General features: G+C 37.6%; 1 protein-coding gene across 4 annotated transcripts; it reads right to left on the bottom strand.

Annotated features, from left to right (window-relative positions):
• Positions 1-1,313: 1,313 nt before the first annotated feature.
• Positions 1,314-23,276, bottom strand: arl6ip4 (ADP-ribosylation factor-like 6 interacting protein 4). 4 transcript variants are annotated; one of them, XM_051690144.1, is made up of 6 exons: positions 23,151-23,276; positions 14,485-14,633; positions 10,451-10,741; positions 2,041-2,158; positions 1,827-1,917; positions 1,314-1,741 (listed from the first exon to the last, which is right to left on the bottom strand). In XM_051690144.1, exons 2-5 carry the CDS (start codon positions 14,621-14,623, stop codon positions 1,830-1,832), a joined length of 636 nt encoding a protein of 211 aa, XP_051546104.1. In that variant the 5' UTR covers positions 14,624-14,633; positions 23,151-23,276; the 3' UTR covers positions 1,314-1,741; positions 1,827-1,829. The 4 variants fall into 4 exon arrangements, with proteins under 4 accessions (XP_051546104.1, XP_051546074.1, XP_051546093.1 ...); XM_051690114.1 differs by having other exon boundaries at positions 1,848-1,917; XM_051690133.1 differs by lacking the exon at positions 23,151-23,276 and adding an exon at positions 19,159-19,178 and having other exon boundaries at positions 1,848-1,917.
• Between the last annotated feature and the right edge of the window lie 280 nt (positions 23,277-23,556).

Here is a 23,556-nt window from a genome sequence, read left to right as displayed (position 1 = left end):
GCTGCTCTTCCATGTGTCTCACGTGCCAACGTGATTACGTCACACGTGCATACCGGAAACGAAGTTTTAGAGTTAAAAAGTATTTAAATATTGATCTTTTTCGCACCAAAAGTGGTCGTGTCACATTAGAAGACATTGGTTTAACAGCTGGAGTCATATGGATGACGTTTATGCTGACTGTCTGTTCTTTTTTGGAGCTTCAAAAGTCTGATCATCCATCCACTTGCATTTTAAGGAACTACTGAGCCAAGATATTTTTCTACTTTTCTTCAAATGTGTTCAGGTGAAGAAAGTCATACACACCTGAGATACTGTATCATGAGGGTGAGTAAATGAGGAAAGAATTCTCATTTTTGGGTGAACTATCCCTTTAATGCAGTTTGCTCAGGAGTTATTTAATAAAGATATCTGAATTATACTCCACCTTGTAAACTGCATTTTTATTATACCTATGCTGAGCGGAGACAGATATTTTGATTGTTTATTTAGATAAACTATTTGAAGGAAACAAAACAAAAAGTTGTTTTTTTAGGTAAAGGTATATGCAGCTGAACCAGATGGTTGATAATTGATCTTTGAACCAGATGGTTGATAATTGATGAAAATGGATCATTTAGAATAGGTCTTTTGTATGTACAGGATATAGTGTGTCTGTAAATATATCATGTTAATTGTCATTATGAAGAGTAATAGTGCTTATTTTCACCTAATATAATGAATCAATGCTAAAGTAGATCTGTACTGTAAAAAGATTAAATTAATTGTGATTAACATGATTTTTATAAAGACAAATTCCACTATTTTTATTTAGGTAAAACGTATTTTAAATATATTTTCCTTTCAAAATGTGATGTATCCAGTTTTAATGCATTTAGTTTTTCTTTTAAAGAATCAAAAAGTGTAACAAACATTTACTGGTACAGCAGTCCTCTGGTGGTCTTAATGTTAACACCATCAACTTTGTGTTTAGCTCATAGGTGATATTGCAGACATGCTGAGCTTCAATGACTTACATCTTACAATAATGGCAAATTACTTCATTTCTAAATAAAGTATTAATTATATTTTAAAATGAACAGATAAGAGCTATAAACTATATAACAGAATTTCAACAGCAGTCAAATCAGGAAAATAAATCCATTCTACCTCTGTTACTGAAGTATTATTTCAACCTATAAGGGTTAACCCCTTTCAGCCCGCCCTAACCTGTATTAGGAGCTATTGCCTTAAATATCCTTTTCATTATGTAAATACACAGAAAATTTGCAGCACTGGCAGCCAATGACATTTGAAATAAAGACACAAATATGACATTTTTGTATGCCATCTTATATACCATGTTTCCAAATGGAAAATGTCAATTTTAATTAAAAAGGAACAGCAAAAAGTAAATTGTTACTATGCATATTATTAAATATGCATTACATGAAGTTTGAACTGCTGACATAAAAGAACCACATTTCGATTACATTTAGTTATGACTGGCCAACTAAGTGTAGCAGAAAAAACAGCCTGTAAGAATTACCTTTTGTCAGAAGAATAACACGGAAACAAAAGAGTATCTGAATAGAAAATTGCTGAATTCTGGTAGAATGCAGGAGGAGGATACTTGAAAGATTTTCACAGTCCAGTCTTAAGATCTACAGGATCATTCAAATTGGTTTTAAAATTGGTTTCAGTCTCGCTACCTGCTGATCCCTAATCTCTTCTGGAAGGCATCACCATCTCCTCTAGTTGCTTGCTGTGTAAAGAAGAAAGGTAAGGATGATAAATCTCTCATTTATTTATTTATTTTACCATTTACAAAAGGAAAAAGAATGGCTCACAATTTAAGACATGCACTGCACCTTGTTGATTTCTTTGTGTCTTTCCTGGCTGACAATCTCTTCTAAAATTTCTCCATCTCCTCGAATAAGCCTGCATATATTAATTAAAATGTTAACATTTCTTTGTTTTATGGATGAAGCAGATATTGAAGTTGATATTTAAAGAGATTAAATGTCAGGAAACTGAAATTAAAGTTATGTTAAATAAGAGCACCTGGTACGGCCTGTCTCAGAGTCGTAGACCCGACGAATGACACTTTGCCTGGCCTCATATTCCTCCTTTGTCAATGGTCTCTTGGTGTGAAGTCTGGCCATTTGTTCATCAGTCATGACTACAGTAAGAGGGAAAATATCATATCTTCAGCATTTAAGGTGTCACATTATATAGTTTTTTTTTTTAAATATAATTTTTACATTTCTTTTCCCTGAGGGTATTTTGTTTCTGCCATGTATAATTTTTTTACATTTATTTTCCCTGAGGGTATTTTTTTTCCCCCATGTATAACTCCCATGTAAGTAACTTTTTTTTTTTCCCCCCTTTCATAATTTAGCTTCACAAACTTTTTCCACCACAAGGAGTTTGTAACAATATAGAAATAGGAAAGAGCGGTAGAAGTTAGCACGAAACAGGTGTGTCTGCTTTGCTGCAACAAGGGAGCTCTAAATCACCTGGAGAAAGCTTTCCATTAGCATTCCCATTAATTTTAATGGCACCTGCTCAGCTAGCACAGGGCTCCTTGGAAGTACATGATCTGGAGGCTAAAATCTTGGTTAGTGGCCACTCAGTTCCAGGATCTGCTGTCACGTGACCGATTAAATCAATGGGAACAGAGAGGAAATTTTAAGTCTACTTGACACTTTTAAGAGCCCTTCAAAACAATCTGTCTCTGGAAAAATATGTAGTATAATGTAATGAAATAATTGTGATTTAAAAGTTTCTTGGATAAAAAATAAAAGTATTTAGTCGGAAAACACTGCTACTTTTGAATGGCTGACCCAATGACCTGCAACGTCCTGGATGATTTTTCTTTTTATGGCAGTTGGCAAACCAACTTATGGTGCATTTCTGCCACCTACTGTGATGGACTATGAAGCCAAAACTTAATTCCTATTCAACAGACCTGTTTCCATCAGATAACTTAAGAGCATTCCATTTTTTTTTTTCACCCATTAGGCACCTGTAATGTGGATCGTCATGTATTATGTATTCATCTGTCTGATATCAAAAGTTACAGAAGTTCAGAATAAGTTGCTTTTGAATCTTTGTTTCAACAATGGTCCTTTTGGATAGGGGAGGAAGTCTTGAGTTATGAAAGTTACAGTGCATTTCATAGTACATCATGTTTGAAGGCTAATACAGCTCTGGAAAAAATTGACCACTGCAAAATTATCAGTTTCTCTGGATTTACTATTCATGTGTTTGAGTAAAATGAACATTTTGTTTTATTCTATAAAGTACTGACAAAATGTTTCCCAAATTCCAAATAAAAATACTGTCATTTAGAGCATTTATTTGCAGAAAATGACAACTGGTCAATAACAAAAAAGATGCAGTGTTTTCAGACCTCGAATAATGCCAAGAAAACAAGTTAATATTAATTTTAAACAATACAATACTAATGTTTTAACTTGGAAAGTGTTCAGATATCAATATTTGGTGGAATAACCCTTATTTTTCACAGCTTTCATGCATCTTGGCATGCTTTCTACCAGTCTTTCACATTGCTGTTGGGTGACTTTATGCCACACCTGGTGCAAACATTCAAGCAGCTCAGCTTTGTTTGATGGCTTGTGGCCATCCATCTTCCTCTTGATCACATTCCAGAGGTTTTCAATGGGGTTCAAGTCTGGAGATTGGACTGGCCATGACCCAGTGGTCCTCCATCCACACCTTGATTGCCTGGAGCATCGTCCTGCTGGAAAAAACCAATCCTCAGAGTTGGGGAACATTGTCAGAGCATAAGGAAACAAGTTTTCTTCCAGGATAACCTTGTACTTGACTTGATTTATGCGTCCTTCACAAAGACGAATCTGCCCGATTCCAGCCTTGCTGAAGCACCCCCTGATCATTACCAATCCTCCACCAAATTTCACAATGGGTGCGAGACACTGTGGCTTGAAGGCCAATCCAGGTCTCTGTCTAACCATTAGACGACCAGGTGGAGGATCGGTGATGATCTGGGGGGACAATTTGCAGTTGTCATTTTCTGCAAATAAATGCTCTAAATGACAATATTTTTTTGGAATTTGTAAGAAATGTTGTCAGTACTTTATAGAATAAAATAAATAAATAAATGGAGGTCATGTGATGCCATGCGAGGATCGGACGTGTGAACGGCGAGCTCTGCGCACTTTGCTAGTTTTAACACTTTTAATGACATAAACCGGTGAGATTCGATACACTGTTCCATAACTGTTCTAGGAGGACAATATATGTCAAAGAATTCAAAATCCTCAGGCTCTGGAGACATTAAAAGACACTTACATGCTCAAGCTGACACCCCCGAGAAGGCCCCGAGCCATGGAGTCGATTTGGTCGGAGAAGTGCGGCGAGAGATGTTGAACATGTCGGCAATGCTGACGAAGGTCATTGCTGACTTGGAGGATATTATGGCGATACGATCGATCGATCACTGCCATGGAGACTAAATTCTCAGAGGTGGTTACAACAGTGGGGGATATCAAGAAATGGATCTATTATCTGGAGTCATCGGAGAGGGAATTATCTGCTAATCCGCTAGCGACCAAGGTGGATTTGGAGAGTGTCTGGGAGAAGTTGGAGGACATGGAGAACCATAGCCAGCGCAATAACGTCCGTATTGTCGGAATTCCTGAGGCCAAAGAGGGCCAGGATATGGTGAAATTCCTGGACGGGCTCTTTCCGAGTCTGCTTGACATAACAGGCCATAAGCTGGAAATCAAGCGAGCTCACAGGGTTCCTTCTTGGCAAGCTGCGGGAGGGAGGCAGGCCCCGATAAATTCTGGCCAAATTTCTGAGATCATACGATAAAGATCTTGTTACACAAGGCGAGAAAAGGAAGGCTTTCTTGGAAAAACCACAGCATTTTCTTATTCCCAGACTTTGCGAATTCGATGAGAGAAGCGTGATCGATTCAAGGAATGCGAGAAACTTTTACATCAACAGAAGGTCGCTTTTGCACTGATATTCCTGGCCAAATTGAGAATAGATGCTAAGAATGGCCGTAAAACATTCACATGCCCACAGCAAACGATGTCCTTCATAAAGTCAATGGAGTAAGTTATCTTGTGGTACTCGCATTGCAGCCGAGTGGACTGACTCACTGAACATTCACTTGACTGTTTGAGGAAACTGAGCATCTTTTTTTTCTTCTTTTTGTGCTGGTTCCGCCTAGCGACTGGAGTATGTTTTGTGGAGTAACACTCCTTCGAGACAGTTTTGTGGATGAATCTGCAGGCTCTTTGTGCTTATGCTGCCTATTGGCTGGAGTTTGTTTTGTGGAGTATTTCTTGCATGACATTGGAGTGATTAGGTCATTTGTTGCATTCATGTAGCAGCCAGAGTGGGCCGGCTCACTGAACATTTGTTTGACTGTTCAAGGAAACAGAGCACCTTTTTTTTTTCTTCTTTTTGTGCTGGTTCCGCCTATTGGCTGGAGTTTGTTTTATTGATTATCTTTTGTGGCGTAATTCTGTCTCACAACATTTGTATAGAAACACCGGACTTGAGCAATCCGACAGCAAAGTCGTCACGGGGGCTCTCGTAGGCGTACATGGACTGTTTGAATTTAGAGGGATAGACAGCAGTTGGTGCTGTTGTGCACATTTTTCTTTTTTCTGTTTGTTTGGCTCTGGGGGAACTTTGAAGTTTGATTGTTGCACTAATGTTGGAACGTGGTCTTTATAATATTGTTTTTGACACACAATCTATTTTTTCTAATATGTCAAAATGTCAAATGCTAATATGAGTGTATTGTCTCTCTCCATGTGGAATGTGAATGGGTTGGAGCACCCCATAAAAAGGAAGGTTATTTCTCTTCTTAAGCATTAGAAATATGATAGTGTTTCTTCAGGAAGCTGAAAAATTTGGGAAGATATGGGGTGGACATGTTTCCTTTAGTGCTGGCTCAAGTAAGAGCAGGGGAGTCATTACATTGATACGTAAACATCTACAATTCAAATGTCTCAACAGATTAAAGATAAATTAGGAAGAGTCATTATTGTTTTAGCAGAAATTCAGGGGCAAAGTCTTATTTTGGCTAATATTTATGCACCTAACGTTGATGATCAGGGCTTTTTTTATAGATCTTGAAGGGATGTTGCAAGCCACTGGCACCCATCATGATAATATTGGGAGGAGACTTAAATCTTTTGATGGACTCAGTCCTTGATCATAGTGAAGCAAAAGTGTGCAAGCCCCCTAGAGCAACATTGATGCTTCACAGGATGTGCAAAAATCGTGGTCTTACAGATATTTGGAAACTCTTGAACCCAACTGGTAGGGACTATACATTTTTTCCATCAGTCCATAAGATTTATTCTAGAATGTTTTTATACAAGTCCCTCATTTCATCTGCTGTTGATTGCTCAATTGGAAACATTTTAGTCAAATGAAACAAGTTGCAAAATCTTGAATTCCAACAAATGTTAAAGGCTGAAATCAATGTTTATATGGAGACCAACTGGTCCTCAGTATCCTCTGTGGGCATGGCTTGGGAGGCACTTAAGGCAGTTCTTAGGGGCCAGATCATACAGTATGCTTCATTCACCAAAAAAATCCAAAGCATAAGAACTCGTGGAACTGGAAGGGAATATTAAAAGTGCCGAGGCAGAGCTAAAGCGCTGAATGTTGTCTAATGGCCTCAGAGAATTGACCCGATTGAAATACAGATATAATACTAATTTGATGCGGAAGGTGGAGTTCTGGCTAACTGATTAAGTTATGACATCTCTTATACATATAGATCAGGTGGCGTTTATTCTGGGCCATAGCTCTTCTGATAACATTAGGCATTTCATCAATATCATGAGGTCAGTGTCGAATGATCAGACTCTGGTCACTGCCATCTCACTTGACGCCAAAAAGGCATTTGATATGGTAGAATGGGATTATCTTTTTAAGATTTTGGAAATGTACGGGTTCGGGAATACTTTTATTGGTTGGATTAAGTTACTTTATAGACACCCGGTAGTGGTGGTACAAATGAATGGATTATTTCAGATAATTTTACTCTGGATAGGAGCACCCAGCAAGGTAGCCCTCTTTCCCCATTATTGTTCTGTCTTGCCCTGGAACCATTAGCAGCCGCGATAGAGGATGATTTTCCAGGTGTTGTGGCGGGAGGTGTGGCGTATAAACTTTAGCTTTACACAGATTATATTTTATTATTCGTCTCAGACCCTACTAGATCTATGCCTTGCCTCCACAGAATTATTAATTCCTTTTCTAAATTCTCAGGATACAGAGTTAATTGGTCTAAATCAAAAGCTTTGGCTCTGACGGCATACTGCCCGGTAACGGCTTTTCAGCCGGGTGCCTTCCAGTGGCCCAAACAGGGCATTAAGTATTTGGGTATTTTATTCCCAGCAAATTTGTGTGATTTAGAGTTAATTTTGACCCTTTAATAAAAAAGTTTGAGCGATGTGGACAGGATGGCTTCATTACATTTATCTATGATTGGGAAGGTTAATGTTATTAAAATGAATTGTATTCCAAAATTCAACTACCTGCTACAATCTCTCCCTATAGATGTCCCACTCTTTTATTTCAAGCAATTTGATAGCATAACGAAGCCCTTCATTTGGAATGGTAAATGTCCCAGATTACATTTCAGTAAGTTGCATAGGCCGATTGACAAAGGTGGGCTAGGCCTATCCAAGATTTTGTTTTATTATTATGCATTCGGTCTCAGACATTTGGCTCATTGGTCACTTCCATCTGAGAGCGCCCCTCCCTGGTTTTGTAATGAACAGGAAGTTCTTGCCCCATTTCTCCATTGCAAAGCCTTTCTAGCAAACTAATCGGAGAAGTTACACCGTTATCTCGCATTTGCACGTGGTATGGGCAAAAGTGTCCAGTGTTTAATTGGGACATTTATTTAAATGTTGCTTCGAGCATATGGCTGAACCCAAAGTTATGTATTAATAAGTCCCCTTTCTGCTGGACAGTGTGGATTGTGAGGGTGGTTAAGACGAGTGGAGTGTTGAGATCCATTGAAACTTTGGTTCAACATTTTGGGATTCCCAGGTCTCAATCCTTTAGGTATTTACAGCTGCTTTGTACTATTTTTGGGAGTAGCACACAACCCCCTAAAGTGGCAGATACTCTGGAAGTGGTGATTACTGCTTTTGGAAAAGGCCATGAGGCATCAGTGTTATCGGAGAATTACTCCCTTCTAATTCAGAGTCTGGGGGATGGAGCTTTAACTTCTCTCAAGAGATTATGGGAGAAAGATTTTAACTTGTTATTGGAGGGAGTGTGGGCTAGGATTCTAAAAAAAATGTCAAGTCTGCATCTCGAGATGTAAGTGTGCGCCTTATGCAATTCAAGATTTTAAATTGATTCTATTGGACCCCCTCTAGATTGTATAGGCTTGGTCTTAAAGACACACCCACCTGCTGGTGATGCCAATCAGAAGATGGGGACACAACCCATGTTTTTTGGTGGTGTGTTAAGATGCAAGAATTCTGGTTGAGGGTTCATAGTTTTGTGTGCGACATATTGGGCACTCAAATTTCGTTTTGCCCTAGACTCCGTATTTTAGGCAATGGCGTGGTCATTAGCATAGGGGATAAATACATAAGAAATTGAGTCCTAGCCAGTGTCATGATCAACAGACAGATCATTCTGAGGCGATGGAAGTTGGCTGGTGCGTCCTCATTTCGGGAGTGGTGCACGGAGATGGGCAGGGTGGCAGCATTTGAGGAGATGTCAGATAGAAGGCTAGGCAACCTGGGGGTGTTTAATATGAAGTGGGGCATCTATCTGAATTTTTTGGAATGCTCTCGGGGAGGGGCAGTGGAGAGAGAGGGATTTATAGTTTAAATGAGTGTGAGATATATATATATATATATATATATATATATATATATGGGTTTTGATTTTTTTTTCTGTGTGTAATTTGGCTTTGACCACAGGGATGTTTGTAGGGGATTGGGAGGGGTAAGGGGAATAATGGGGGTTAAAAGTTGATTCTGTGCATATATGTTTTCCTTTTCCATTTCATGTGTTAGAATCAATTAAAAAAAAAAAAGTTAATAAAAAAATAAAAATAACACTTTTACTCAAACACATACCTATAAATGGTAAATCCAGAGAAACTGATCATTTTGCAGTGGTCTCTATTTTTTTCCCCCAGAGCTGTATCCATCAAAATATTTTTTACTTTCTTCCTTTAGGTATTCTAGGGTTGACAACACAAATTTCAGTACTACATAACAATACCAGTAAAATGTTATGATTCTCAATACAAAGCAAAAATGGTTAATATGCTAATGAACACACTCCTTTAGCCTATTTAAAATATTAAGCCTATTTAAAAAATATCAATGTGAATAATAATTACAAAAATTGCATGTTTCTTTCTAGAGTTTCTCAATTAAGAACAGTTTAAAAATTTTAAGTAGGACTTATTTCTTCAAAATCGTTTTATTTTTCCCCCGCCAAATCCAGTTTAAAAAAAAAATATATATTTTTAATATTGTTAAAGTTGAATTCAATTTCATCATCAAAACTGTCTAATCAAATTAATTAAACTTTAAATAAAAAAAAATAAAATAAAAAAAACAGAACAATTACTTTAACATATCATAGCATTCAAGTGCTTCAATAAAGATCCTCACAGCATAATCTTAATCACAACATTGGTCTTATTTTTTTGTCAAATAAAGTGCTGCACAGAGCGTCACAGTACAAATTGATAAACATTGATGAAAATTTTATCCAGTACAACAGCACTCTTGCTTGCGAGATATTGCTTAAATATTACTATTATTATAGCAGTGAATATTACATTTTACTATGCAGCAGTAATTTATTTCTGGTGCAAATTCTTCTATTTCACACATGTAGTTGAATCAAGTTTTTATCTGGATGTGAGGGCTTTTCAGTTTCAGTGTTTTTAACATAGGTAGCCTCACACCTCTGGATAAGCAGCTGATTGTATGGTCCAGTGTGATTTAAGTGCAAAATGCTGCGATTTAATTCTACAAATATGTAGCCTGCTTGTACCGCATGCTTCAGTGACTGAGCGCTTTGCTCATTCATCTACTACAACAAGCACAGTGCTCGTAATGCTCATGTGGCATTTTCACCATATGAGTGGCTTAAAACATTCACTTTGAAGCACGCAGCTCATGCAGGACAGTATATTTATTTAACTGCATTGAATCCTTTTGTGGTTTAATAATCATACATCACAATATGACATCACTATTATAATTTGAGTGGTTGTTCATTCATTTTCCCCCCACGTCAAATGTGTCCGATTACTTGGTACTACCGGTAATGCAGAAACATTGGTAGTGACAGCTTTTTTATATTAGTACCAAATTGGCACTGAAGTACTATTCATATTCCTCAGCCATTTTAAAGAATTCTGTAATTGAGGTATTCATATTTGTGAGGTCTGCAAGTGTGCACATACCAGGGCCATGTTCTTTAGACTCTTCACTCTGCCAGGTCTGCAGGAATTTTTGGGGACCAACTGAAACAGGAGTCTGAACAGAAGCTGCCACTTCCTCTCTTACAGCTTTCTCTGAAAGTTTTTTTTGCAACTTCTTTTCTCTTTTCTCCTTTTTCTTCTTATGCTTCATTTTCTTTTTGGCTTCTCTGTGTTTCTTCTTCTTCTTCTTCTTGGCCTCTTTTTCACTGGATGAGATAGAGGAGCTTGAAGATGATGAAGAGGTTGAAGGACTCCTCCTCCTTTTCATCTTCTCTGATTTTGTATTAGAAATTACATGTACACATGTTATATTTAAACTTACTGTCATTACAAACAGACAGATGACCATTCATGGATACTTTAATATGGGCCTTGTGATATGCTTAAAAGAAATATTTGCCCACAAAAAGAAAATCCTGAAAAATGAAAAAATCATCCATTAAATGTAATTTCATTCCAAACCTGTATGATTTTCTTCTATGAAAACACAAGCTGCTCTTTTCCAAATGAGGTCTGTTCCTCACACAAAGCTATAGTATGGCTTCAGAAGACTTGGAAAATAGTGTGCAACTCATATTGAGTACTTTAATTTATAATGTAAGGGGTTCTTTGTCCTTTTGGAGCTTGGTCACTATATGCTTTCACTGTATGGGAAATAGCAGCTCACATTCAGCAGGATATGTCCTTTTGTGTTCCATAGAAGAAAGTCATAGACTGTAAATTATGTCAGACTTTCCATTTTGGTTGAACTAAGTTATAAAAAATATGAACACAAAATTATGAATAGGGATAACAACAATAATAATAAATATAGCTGCAAGCTGCAATGAAGGGCCCAAGCACCATGGGACCATTTCCACCAGGTGGCATTTGGAAAACAATGCAAGGTGGACACCTACATTTGGCATTTGACATTATTCTAAACAATTCTGAAGCAATTTGGGTAAATATAAGAGGACTATTTTAAAGTCTGTTGTAAGAGCCACACTTCCTGCTGCCAGGTGGTGGCACTATGGCCATGACCCAAAATAGTCAAATCCATATGATTAGCCCCCCCCCCCCAAGACTAAATATCTCAATTTTGATCCAAATCACACTTTGCACACAGAAGAAACGAGACACTTCCTGTTTCCCATTTTTTGTCATTAATGCCTCGCCATGGCAACACAGTTCAATATATCAAAAATCTGTTCACAATATAACATCTTCAATGTCTTGGCATAATATTGTCTAAATGTGGTGACAGTCTCATAAATCCCCTAGGAGTCATTTAAAACTTCATAGACTGCAAAATTCTAAAAATACAAAATGGCCAATTTCCTGTCTGGTGGAGCTACTAACTATAATTATGAAACCTGTCCAGCTTGAGGAGAACTATATACAGCTGAAGTCTACATACACCTTAGCCAAATACATTTAAACTCATTTTTTCACAATTTCTAACATTTAATTGTAGAAAACATTCCTGTCTTAGGTCAGAATAATAGTAGAGAGAATGATTTCTTTCAGCTTTTAATTTCTTTCATAACATTCCCAGTGGGTCAGAAGTTTAGATGTTAGTATTTGGTAGCATTGCCTTTAAATTGTTTAACTTGGGTCAAACGTTTTGGGTAGCCTTCCACAAGCTTCTCACAATAAGTTGCTGGAATTTTGGCCCATTCTTCCAGACAGAACTGGTGTAAATGAGTCAGGTTTGTAGGCCTCCTTGCTCACACACGCTTTTTCAGTTCTGCCCACAAATTGAGGTCAGCCTGAGGTCAGGGCTTTGTGATAGCCACTCCAGTACCTTGACTTTGTTGTCATCAAGCCATTTTGCCACAACTTGAGGTATGCTTGGGGTCACTGTCCATTTGGAAGACCCATTTTCGACCAAGCTTTAACTTCCTGACTGATGTCTTAAGATGTTGCTTCAATATGCAAACACATACTTTTCCTTCCTCATGATGCCATCTATTTTGTGAAGTGCAGTCCCTCCTGCAGCAAAGCACCCCCACAACATGATGCTACCACCCCCATGCTTCAAAGTTGGGATGGTGTTCTTTGGCTTGCAAGCCTCACCCTTTTTCCTCCAAGCATAACAATGGTTATTATGGCCAAACAGTTAAATTTTTGTTTCATCAGACCAGAGGACATTTCTCCAGAAAGTAAGATCTCTGTCCCCATGTGCACTTGAAAACTGTAGTCTGGCTTTTTTTAATGGCGGTTTTGGAGCAGTGGCTTCTTCCTTGCTGAGCAGCCTTTCAGGTTATGTCGATATAGGACTTGTTTTACTGTGGATATAGATATTTGCCTACCTGTGTCCTCCAGCATCTTAACAAGGTCCTTTGCTGTTGTTCTGGGATTAGTTTGGTGCGAAAAGTGCAAATCATGTTCATCTCTAGGAGACGGACTGCGTCTCCTTCCTGAGCGGTATGATGACTGCGTGGTCCCATGGTGTTTCTACTTGCGTACTATTGTTTGTACAGATGAACGTGGTACCTTCAGGCATTTGGAAATTGCTCCCAAGGATGAACCAGACTTGTGGAGGTCCACAATTTTTTTTTTTTTTTGAGGTCTTGGCTGATTTCTTTTGATTTTCCCATGATGTCAAGAAAGCAGCACTGAGTTTGAAGGTAGGCCTTAAAATACATCCACAGGTACACCTCCAATTGACTCCAAATAGCCAATTAGCCTAATTGACATAATGTTCTGGAATTTTCCAAGCTGCTAAAAGGCACAGTTAACTTGATAGAAGCTTGAAGTGTATGTAAACTTCTGACCCACTGAAAAGTGAAACTATCTGTCTGCAAACAATTTTTGGAAAAATTACTTGTCATGCACAAAGTAGATGTCCTAAACGACTTGCCAAATCTATAGTTTGCTAATTTGAAATCTGTAGAGTGGTTAAAAAAAAAAAAAAAAATGTTTTAAATGACTTCAGCCTAAGTATATGTAAACTTCTGACTTCAACTGTAAATGGGGGTGCTACAGAGGTCGTCTTACATGCCAATTTTAAAGGGGGTGCTACAGAGCCCCCCCCACACGCCCATGCGTGAACCTTTGCCCAGCCCTAATGGCCAAGGACTCTGATGTGTGCAAAAATTCATGACATTTTAAGCATGCCAAGTACCTCAAAAACACCCAAATACAGGAATAACAACAATTGTGTTGCCTTGGCAACACTTTAAGATATAAAATATCCCTTGACAATTTTACATCAGCAGTGTCTTGACTTTACTCTAAAGAATTTTAAAGCAATTCATGCAAAGATAAGAGGGCTATTTCGAAGTCTGTTAAGTGCCATACTTCCTGCTGCCAGTTGGTGGTACTATGATCATAACCCATAATAGCCACAACCATGTGATCAGCCCCCATTACTAAACATACAGCTGAATTTATCAAAAATCACACAATGCACACAGAAGATATAAGGCATTCCTGTTTCCCATTTTTTGCCATAAATGTATTGCTTCGCCATGGCGACAGTTCAAAATATAAAAAAAATCAGTTTGCAATTTAGCATCTACAATGTCTTGGCATGATGTTGCACAAATTTGGTGCCAGTCACATGAATTCCCTAGGAGGAGTATTTTAAAAGGTCAGAACCTGCGATTTTCAGAAAATCCAAAATGGCGACTTCCTGTTGGGCGGAGCTAATGACTAAGTATGAAAGTTGTTTGGCTTGATGAGAACAATTTATGTACCAAGTTTAATGACTCATGGTGAAATTGGGGGAGTTACAGAGACCCGTTACATGCACATTTTAAAGGTGGCACTACAGAACCCCCACTGCACACCCCACCCAACCCTCTTCAACATTACCCAGCCCTAATGACCGACGACGCTAATGTGTGTGCAAAATTTCAAGAGTTTTCACGCTTAAGTACCCCAAAAGTACAGAAAACCTTAAAAAGAATAATAATAATAATAATAATAATAATAATCCTTAGATGAACAACAGGGCCTCCGCACCTTGTGTTTGGGCCCTAATAAAATATAGTGAGGGTACTGGCAGATATTGGTATACTTCCTCTTACCAGAGGTCCGTTCATGTTTCTTTTGTGGACTTGGACTTTGTCTGCCGATGCCTGAAGATGACAAGGATCTGGATTTTCTCTCTTCTTTGTGTCTGCTCTTAGACCTATGACATCTGGTAGCAGCTTCGCTCCGACCCATTAGTGAAAATCTATAAGCAAAACAGACATAAAACATTAAGTCCTATTTTGTTCCCATTTGACTTCAAAAGCAAACTTTCTGAAACAAAAATGCAACTGTAATCATAGAGCAGGTTACAAAATACATAACACAGTGCATCATACCACATCCTGACGGTTTACAAGTACAACTACTGCCAATGTCTCAAGCCAAAGAGAAATGCATTGATTGCAACTCAACTCACAGTAATGTGTTACTTGCTGCAAGTTATGTAAAGTTACTTTTTGTCGAATGACACCAACATATCCTCCACCCATTTCCTCACTTCTCTGCAGACAGCACAATTAACAAATAGGCCACGACTTCTTGTGGGATGTGCTGCACTTCCACCAGAGACTGTTTAGCCCCAAGACAAAAGCACTGGTATTAAAATGAGAGGGAGAAATTGGATGTAGAATATGAATACCCAATCACCTTTTAGATACAGACATCATCTGTCAGTCAACTCAAAACGAGCATTGGCTGGACCAGCCTGAAAAATATATATTTTTTGCATGATCTGAGCTAAAGCAGCACAATTTATGATACCATTGGTGTCAGATTTAACTACTGATTTGAAATATGTTCTTTGATCATAATAATGACCAACTGTTTTGGGGATTTCAGTATTTCTACATTCAAGTAGGTATGAACTGTACTTCTATGACACTTCCATAGACTATCCATAGAAAATAGCTGCTTCAGAGCATTCCAAAGATGGCCTCCAAGTGGACTGAAAGAATTTGTGCTGTTAGAGGGTGTCAAAACAGGTACAGACAGCTTAAAAAAAATAAAATAAAAGTTGTGACAAGCCCAAAAAACTGCTAATGCCAAAAACCTTTTTGAGTTGCACAAGATGTAATATGCAGAGACTGTGTTAACCATATTCCATGTTATGGTCATTTACAGATGTTTTAAAACACTGGCGGATAACGGTTTTCATTTTAAAAGGTGCACTCAGTAATTCTTTCCTCATTAAAAAGTTTTACTTCTAAAGAAATTAGTAAATTTTAAACATTTGTCTAAAACTGAGCACTCGCATCAGATGAAGACTCCAGTCATTTGATTAACCTTATTCTACATGGAGGTTCACCCTCATGTGGGCTGCCATGTTAGAATCACATGATTGTTTTACTGTAATAAAACCATGGTTCATTTTCAAAAGGAATGGATAGTTATTGCAAGGGATACAAAAAATAAATAAAAATAAATAAAAAAATCCCTCCCTGTCCACTAAATGACTTCAGCCTAAGTATATGTATACTTAGAGTATACTCTACATATACATATACAGTATACATACTCTACATATGTATACTATATGTTGCATTTAGCTCTGCTAAATGCAACATATAGCAATAGCATGTATATGCAAAAGTAATATTTAGATTTTCCCAGTTATCAGCCAATAATAAATGGGCCGCCAATATATCATGCATCCCTAGTTAAGGGCGCATAGCAAGGCCTAACCTCCAGGTACACCTGCACGCAGTGATTTTTCCTACCAAGTTGAACACATTATTACTGTATTTTTTTTTTCCATAGTACATTTTAATATGTCATTGGTGTTACAGTGTTTGATCAGGTGAAAATTGTTTACAAAAAATATTTAATGGTATGATTTATTAATTTAATCTGTCCAGTGGGGTGTGTTTTATGATGCTACTGACCCCATCTTACCAAATTCTTCTTTTAAGAGAATTTGTCACTGGTGTTATCATCACTGGTGTTGCAACTCTTGCTTCTTTCGTGAAACAATAAAACAGTCAAGCTAAAGATTTATAAAAAAAAAATAAAAGATGTAAATTTTTTTTTTCTCTTTAGCTTTGAGTGGAAACTGAATATTTCAATATTTTGTAATGTCAATTTTTTTAAATGACCCACCGTTTTCTATTGGATATATCTCTTGTAATTTAAAGATCCCACTCTGACTTGCATGTTTCACCAAAACATGAAGTTCTAGATAAACATTGTGCCTTTTTATTACAATTAAATTTTAACATACCGTACGGTTTTTCCACAAAACACTCCCACCCAGAGGTGGAAAGTAACGAATTACAACTACTTTCGTTACAATACTTGAGTACATTTTTCGAATTTTTCAACTAAGTATAAATAAATAGTACTTTTACCTGAGTTTATTAAAAATGAAGTATTCAACTGCACTACAATTTTTCACCACAAAAGTACAAAAAAAAAAATACATATATATTTCTGAATTTTTGGGAAGTTATAAATCTCTTATAATAAAAACAGTTGAAATCTGTTTAAAAACTAAAACACGCGGTACACTGCACGACGGAAGCCCACAGGGCACAGCAGGTTTCAAACTGTTGCCGGTGTCCTCTCTTCTCTAGCTTCTCCAAGACTTTCTGCCCTGTCACTATACAAGAACTGTAATACAATGAATTTCTGCATATTTTATTTTATTCTGGAAAGGTGCCATTCATTCAGGTACAAGGGAACCATCTGAACACGTTTAACAACTGATCAAACTTCACTTTTAAGGTAGGCAATGTTTAAATCAACACAATGTAGTTTGACATATATATGGGGATATCTTGTTTACTTGCTACTCTATGTCTAAAACAAACTTTTTAAATACCTTAGAAAGATACAATGCTAATAGCGTTGGAAATTAACGGGGACTCTGAGCAAATTCAAAATATGAAAAAAAAAAAAAAAAGCCCTTGCAACGAATTCATGTTTTATTAATAATATCTGATATAGTTACAATTACATACATTGCGATCTTCTTTTGACTTTTCACTGAAGATTAATTTTTTTCCCACCATCCAGTTCCTCGCACCATCAGGATCTCCACTTGATCACTTCTATCAATATGCATCAGTTCGGTATTGTACTCTCGCGTTAAATTCCGTAACCGTTCGCCCCTCTTGTTCAAAATAAACTGTCCTAGCGGGTAACACTCTCGCTCACGGTGCTGTACTGTACTTACCTTCCCTGTTCTGCTGTTTATCTGTCTGAAAAGCCTCACCCGCTAGAAGCCAAAAGTGCGGATGGATGTTATATAAAGAAGGTATGAGAAATCTCAAAACATAATGTAACCAAATGCTACCATTTACTTAATAAATGTTAAATATCCATAACGTTAAGACTTTATTATAACTGTAATACAATACATACACAGAACAGCCACTTTTAGTGTTTGAAACAATCATACCTCTCACTAAACACTGTGTGAAATGTTTATTTTTGCCTAACTCAGTTGGCATGTAGGAGCTGATTCCAGTTTGCTTACTCATTCCATATCTGGATAATTGCTGCAATATCACAAAGGATAAAATTCCTTCTCTATGATACTGCATTATATTAGTTTTGTACAGTATGTTAACTTAATAGCCAAAATACTTGGACATACATGAATGAGAATAAACCTGAAATAGGAATGTGTGTGTCACAATGCACATTATGTAGCTTAGAGATGATTTAGAGACATTTAGAATGTTACAAATGGCTATTTCTATTTAAATAAATGTTGTATTCTTAATTTTCTGTTTGTCCAAGTATCCTCATGCAGGTCTTTGGTATTTAGAAGCTGCTAGTTTAAGACCTGTGGGGAGTCTGTTTCTCAAACTAGAGACTGATTTACTTGTCTTTTTGTTGTGCATCTGGCCATCCACTACCCTCTCTAGCCTGGTTAGAGATTCTTTTTTTCAAAACAGTAATGCATGGAATAGCCTTCATCTCTCTAAAACAATAGACTTTGAGAAAATAGAATTTCAGGAGAAATGTGTTTCTTTTTGCCTATTTTTAAAACCAAAATTTGACTTGCAAGTGTAAAGCAACTTGTAAGAACTCAATATCTCAGCAAACGAGGGAAAAAAAAACACTGTATTGTGATTTCCGCATGGTAGCGCAACCATTTTCAATTGTTCTAATAATAAGAAAATCTTCTTGAGTACCCAATTAGCACTTTAGAATGCTTTAAGGAATAGGTGACAGTATATGTTTGCCATCACGGGTAAAGAAAAAACGGAATATCACTTCAAACAATTTCAAACCGTAATAATATTGGCAATTAATGACTGACAGTATTTGATCAATTTAATGCATCCTTGGTGAAAGGAAGCATAAGTTTCTTTCAAGAACAAAACTGTCTGTGTGTTCTAAAAATGGAAGCATATATACTATATATAATTTTCATAAAGTAACCTAATTACTTGAGTAGTTTTTCAGCAAGCTACTTATTTACTCTTACCTGAGTCATAATATTTCTTAGTACTTCTACTTATGAAATATTTCTTCAGAACCAGTACTTTCTTGATTAAAAAAAAAAATCATTACTCTTTCCACCACTGCTCCCTCCAATACTTCTCTATTGCTTAAGTCTTTCTTATATTTGCACCAAGAGAGCAGTGTTTCATCCTTTTTGTAAACCACAAAATATAAGGAACAAGACTCTTGTTTTCAATCACATTAACCAGCCTAAACATTCCTCATTCCTCTTAAAGGAACAGTTCACCCAAAAATGAAAATTTGCTTAATTTACTCACCCTCAGGCCATCCAAGATGTATCAGAGTTTCTTTCTACATCAAAACAGAATTTAAGATTTTTAGGATTTCATTTCAGGCCTCCTCCATTAAACAATGGAAGTGAATGTCCTCCATTTTTGATGGTCCAAAATGTATATTTAGGATGCATCAAAATAATCCACACGACTCCAGTTGACAAATGAAGTTCTTCTGAACCCAAATGATTGATTATTTTTAGAAACAAAACAATACTTATATACTTTTTAACTACAAATGTTCGCTTCCGTACATCTGTGACGCACGCCCATGAGACCATGACCTAAGCTAGTTGGTAAGGTCACGCGTCACGTGGAGGAGGCAGGAAGCGCGTCATTGTTTACAAGAGAAGAAGCACTGTACAAAAGTTTAATCGACTTTGCTGTAGATTTGTATTGTTCATAATGGTCGTTTGGTGTGTGTATCCTGGATGCTTCAACCTTCAGAAACCCCAAAGAAAATGCACGCCGGGAAAAATATAAACTTTTCATCGATTGCTTATACAGGTGCATCTCAATAAATTAGAATGTCATGGAAAAGTTCATTTATTTCAGTAATTCAACTCAAATTGTGAAACTCGTGTATTAAAATTCAATGCACACAGACTGAAGTAGTTTAAGTCTTTGGTTCTTTTAATTGTGATGATTTTGGCTCACATTTAACAAAAACCTACCAATTCACTATCTCAACAAATTAGAATATGGTGACATGCCAATCAGCTAATCAACTCAAAACACCTGCAAAGGTTTCCTGAGCCTTCAAAATGGTCTCTCAGTTTGGTTCACTAGGCTACACAATCATGGGGAAGACTGCTGATCTGACAATTGTCCAGAAGACAATCATTGACACCCTTCACAAGGAGGGTAAACCACAAACATTCACTGCCAAAGAAGCTGGCTGTTCACAGAGTGCTGTATCCAAGCATGTTAACAGAAAGTTGAGTGGAAGGAAAAAGTGTAGAAGAAAAAGATGCACAACCAACCGAGAGAACCACAGCCTTATGAGGATTGTCAAGCAAAATCGATTCAAGAATTTGGGTGAACTTCACAAGGAATGGACTGAGGCTGGGGTCAAGGCATCAAGAGCCACCACACACAGACGTGTCAAGGAATTTGGCTACAGTTGTCGTATTCCTCTTGTTAAGCCACTCCTGAACCACAGACAACGTCAGAGGCGTCTTACCTGGGCTAAGGAGAAGAACTGGACTGTTGCCCAGTGTTCCAAAGTCCTCTTTTCAGATGAGAGCAAGTTTTGTATTTCATTTGGAAACCAAGGTCCTAGAGTCTGGAGGAAGGGTGGAGAAGCTCATAGCCCAAGTTGCTTGAAGTCCAGTGTTAAGTTTCCACAGTCTGTGATGATTTGGGGTGCAATGTCATCTGCTGGTGTTGGTCCATTGTGTTTTTTGAAAACCAAAGTCACTGCACCCGTTTACCAAGAAATTTTGGAGCACTTCATGCTTCCTTCTGCTGACCAGCTTTTTAAAGATGCCGATTTCATTTTCCAGCAGGATTTGGCACCTGCCCACACTGCCAAAAGCACCAAAAGTTGGTTAAATGACCATGGTGTTGGTGTGCTCGACTGGCCAGCAAACTCACCAGACCTGAACCCCATAGAGAATCTATGGGGTATGTCAAGAGGAAAATGAGAAACAAGAGACCAGAAAATGCAGATGAGCTGAAGGCTACTGTCAAAGAAACCTGGGCTTCCATACCACCTTGGCAGTGCCACAAACTGATCACCTCCATGCCACGCCAAATTGAGGCAGTAATTAAAGCAAAAGGAGCCCCTACCAAGTATTGAGTACATATACAGTAAATGAACATACTTTCCAGAAGGCCAACAATTCACTAAAAATGTTTTTTTTATTGGTCTTATGATGTATTCTAATTTGAGATAGTGAATTGGTGGGTTTTTGTTAAATGTGAGCCAAAATCACCACAATTAAAAGAACCAAAGACTTAAACTACTTCAGTCTGTGTGCACTGAATTTATTTAATACACGAGTTTCACAATTTGAGTTGAATTACTGAAATAAATGAACTTTTCCACGACATTATAATTTATTGAGATGCACCTGTACATGATCATGAACGATTGAAGCTCTGGCTTATCGCGCTGAACGTGGATATCAGTACACCTCTACATTCTCTAAAATATTGGAGGGTGTGCAGTGAACATTTTACCCCTGAGGATTTCAGACCATATAAAGAAACAAAGGGTTGATATCTGAATTCATCGGCTGTGCCCGTGCTGTTTTCCAGCGAACTCGGGTATGTGTGAAGAGTTTGTCATTGTTACGCCTTCCTCAGCGCTCTGCTCATCACCCGATTTCTAATTCACCGCATCTGCACTCAATTCACTCGCTCATCACTGCCTGCATAAATAAGTTTGTGACGCTTCTCTTCTATGTGATATCACCTGTACCACTGGTCTCACCGTGTAAACCCTGTGAATCTCAGTAAGTACTCTCGCACTTGGTTTCACTAACTACAACTTGTGTGACAGTCATATAGCCTATATATTTCTGCTAAAGAAAAAGCAAAAGTAGATAACGCAACGGCATTGCTCAATAACGGATGGTCATTTAGTGCAGTAAATTTTTTTTTTATTATTATTTGGAAATTATTTTTATTTTATACCGTTTTGGTTTGTGAACGGCGCTTGGTATGTGCAAGTTCCTCTTGTAATCAATGGCTGTCTCTCGTTTGGAAGGATGCGTCCTCCGGAGGTCGCATTTGTCGGCCGCACACGTCATCGAGGCGGTCTCGTTTCAGAAAAGCACTTCAAACGCAGCCTTCGAATGAGACCTTCTTACACGGGAATTCAGAGGATGCATGAGGCGTATCCTTCGTGGGCACTCACAACCCAAATTCTTTGCTTCAATAGAAATTTCTAAAAAAAATTACGCCAATTTGCCCGTAAATATGATGTTAAACACAAGGAATGTTAATTCCCAAGTTGCAGTACCTCAGTAAATGGGTGCAGAGTATATAATATAAAGTATTAGACTAAAAGTACAACTGTAAAATCTATTTTATTTTCTCTTTACATCATTATAACTCTCCTAAAATGTACATCATACATTCCCTTCCAGAGGGACTTCGTTACCTTCTCACTCAAAGCGCTCGCGCTTGTTAAAGAGTGGCGTGCTGTCATAGCAACCATGATACGTTCCGTTTGTTCTATGAAGGCGGTCTCGTTTAAACGAAGCTTGTTTAAAGGAGGACACTCGATATACTGCAGCCTTCAAAGGACGCGTCCTACCTAACATGCAGCCTTCCAAACGAGACACAGCCAATGACGCGCGTCCTGCCTTCTCCACGTGACGCGTGACCTTACCAACGAACTTACGTCATCCCGCTCATGAGCGTGAGTCACAGAGATGTACGGAAGCGAACATTTGTAGTTAAAAAGCATATAAGTATTGTTTTGTTTCTAATAATCAATCGTTTGGGTTCAGGAGAAACTTATTTGTCGACTGGAGTTGTGTGGATTATTTTGATACACCCTAAATATGCATTTTGGACAGTCAAATAATGGAGGACATTAACTTGCATTGTTTAAAGGAGGAGGCCTGAAATGAAATCCTAAAAATCTTAAATTCTGTTTAGTTGAAGAAAGAAACTCAGATACATCTTGGATGGTCTGAGAGGGAGTAAATTCAGCAAATTTGCATTTTTGGGTGAACTATTCCTTTAAATGTAAGTAATATTGCTCTATTTTAACATAGGCTTCAGCTAAAATCCTCTGCTTTATCAACGTATGTTATAGCAAGTGTATCCGCCATTTATTTACTGTTTCTCTGAATCTCTTAAAATCTTCCTAAAGATACACTTCGCTTATTTCAATATCTAAACAGATATTACAAAATTCCCACCAAAAACTTTTAGCCACGCGAATTACTCTAGTTAATCCTTACTATTGCAGATGCTCTCTTTTAATTAATGAGATCATTACAGGAGAAGGATCTTCCTACCGTCCTGAGTGCTTGATTTCTATTTAGTACTGCCTTGCTTCACTCTTCATTCCGCCATGGACTTCTTTTGTGGACTGCTTTTCTTAGCCCTTTCTTCTTTTTCCCTTTTATTGCGGTTTGATAAGCTAGAGGCGCATTTCCGCCTCCTACTGGAAGGGAGTGTGAAACGAAGACGTAGGAGAAAAGAATAAATTTAAAATCCTTAAAAAGTCAACTTATATTTTCTTTAGATAGTATTGTATATTTTTGACTTGTTTCTGAGCACTTATAGTCGGGTTTGAAATGTCAAGCTGTTGATTTCCATAGATGATCTGAGAGGTGGAATTTTTCTCTGTCAGTGCCTTGCAATGTAGCAGTACATCAAATGTCTTAGACCACACTTGACACAATTAGGCTCGTTTGAGAT

This window comes from Myxocyprinus asiaticus, chromosome 4 (genome assembly GCF_019703515.2).
Source record: "Myxocyprinus asiaticus isolate MX2 ecotype Aquarium Trade chromosome 4, UBuf_Myxa_2, whole genome shotgun sequence".
In the NCBI taxonomy this organism is placed as follows: domain Eukaryota; kingdom Metazoa; phylum Chordata; class Actinopteri; order Cypriniformes; family Catostomidae; genus Myxocyprinus; species Myxocyprinus asiaticus.
The sequence above is the reverse complement of the archived record's forward strand: the minus strand, read 5'-3'. Positions and strand labels throughout refer to the sequence as shown.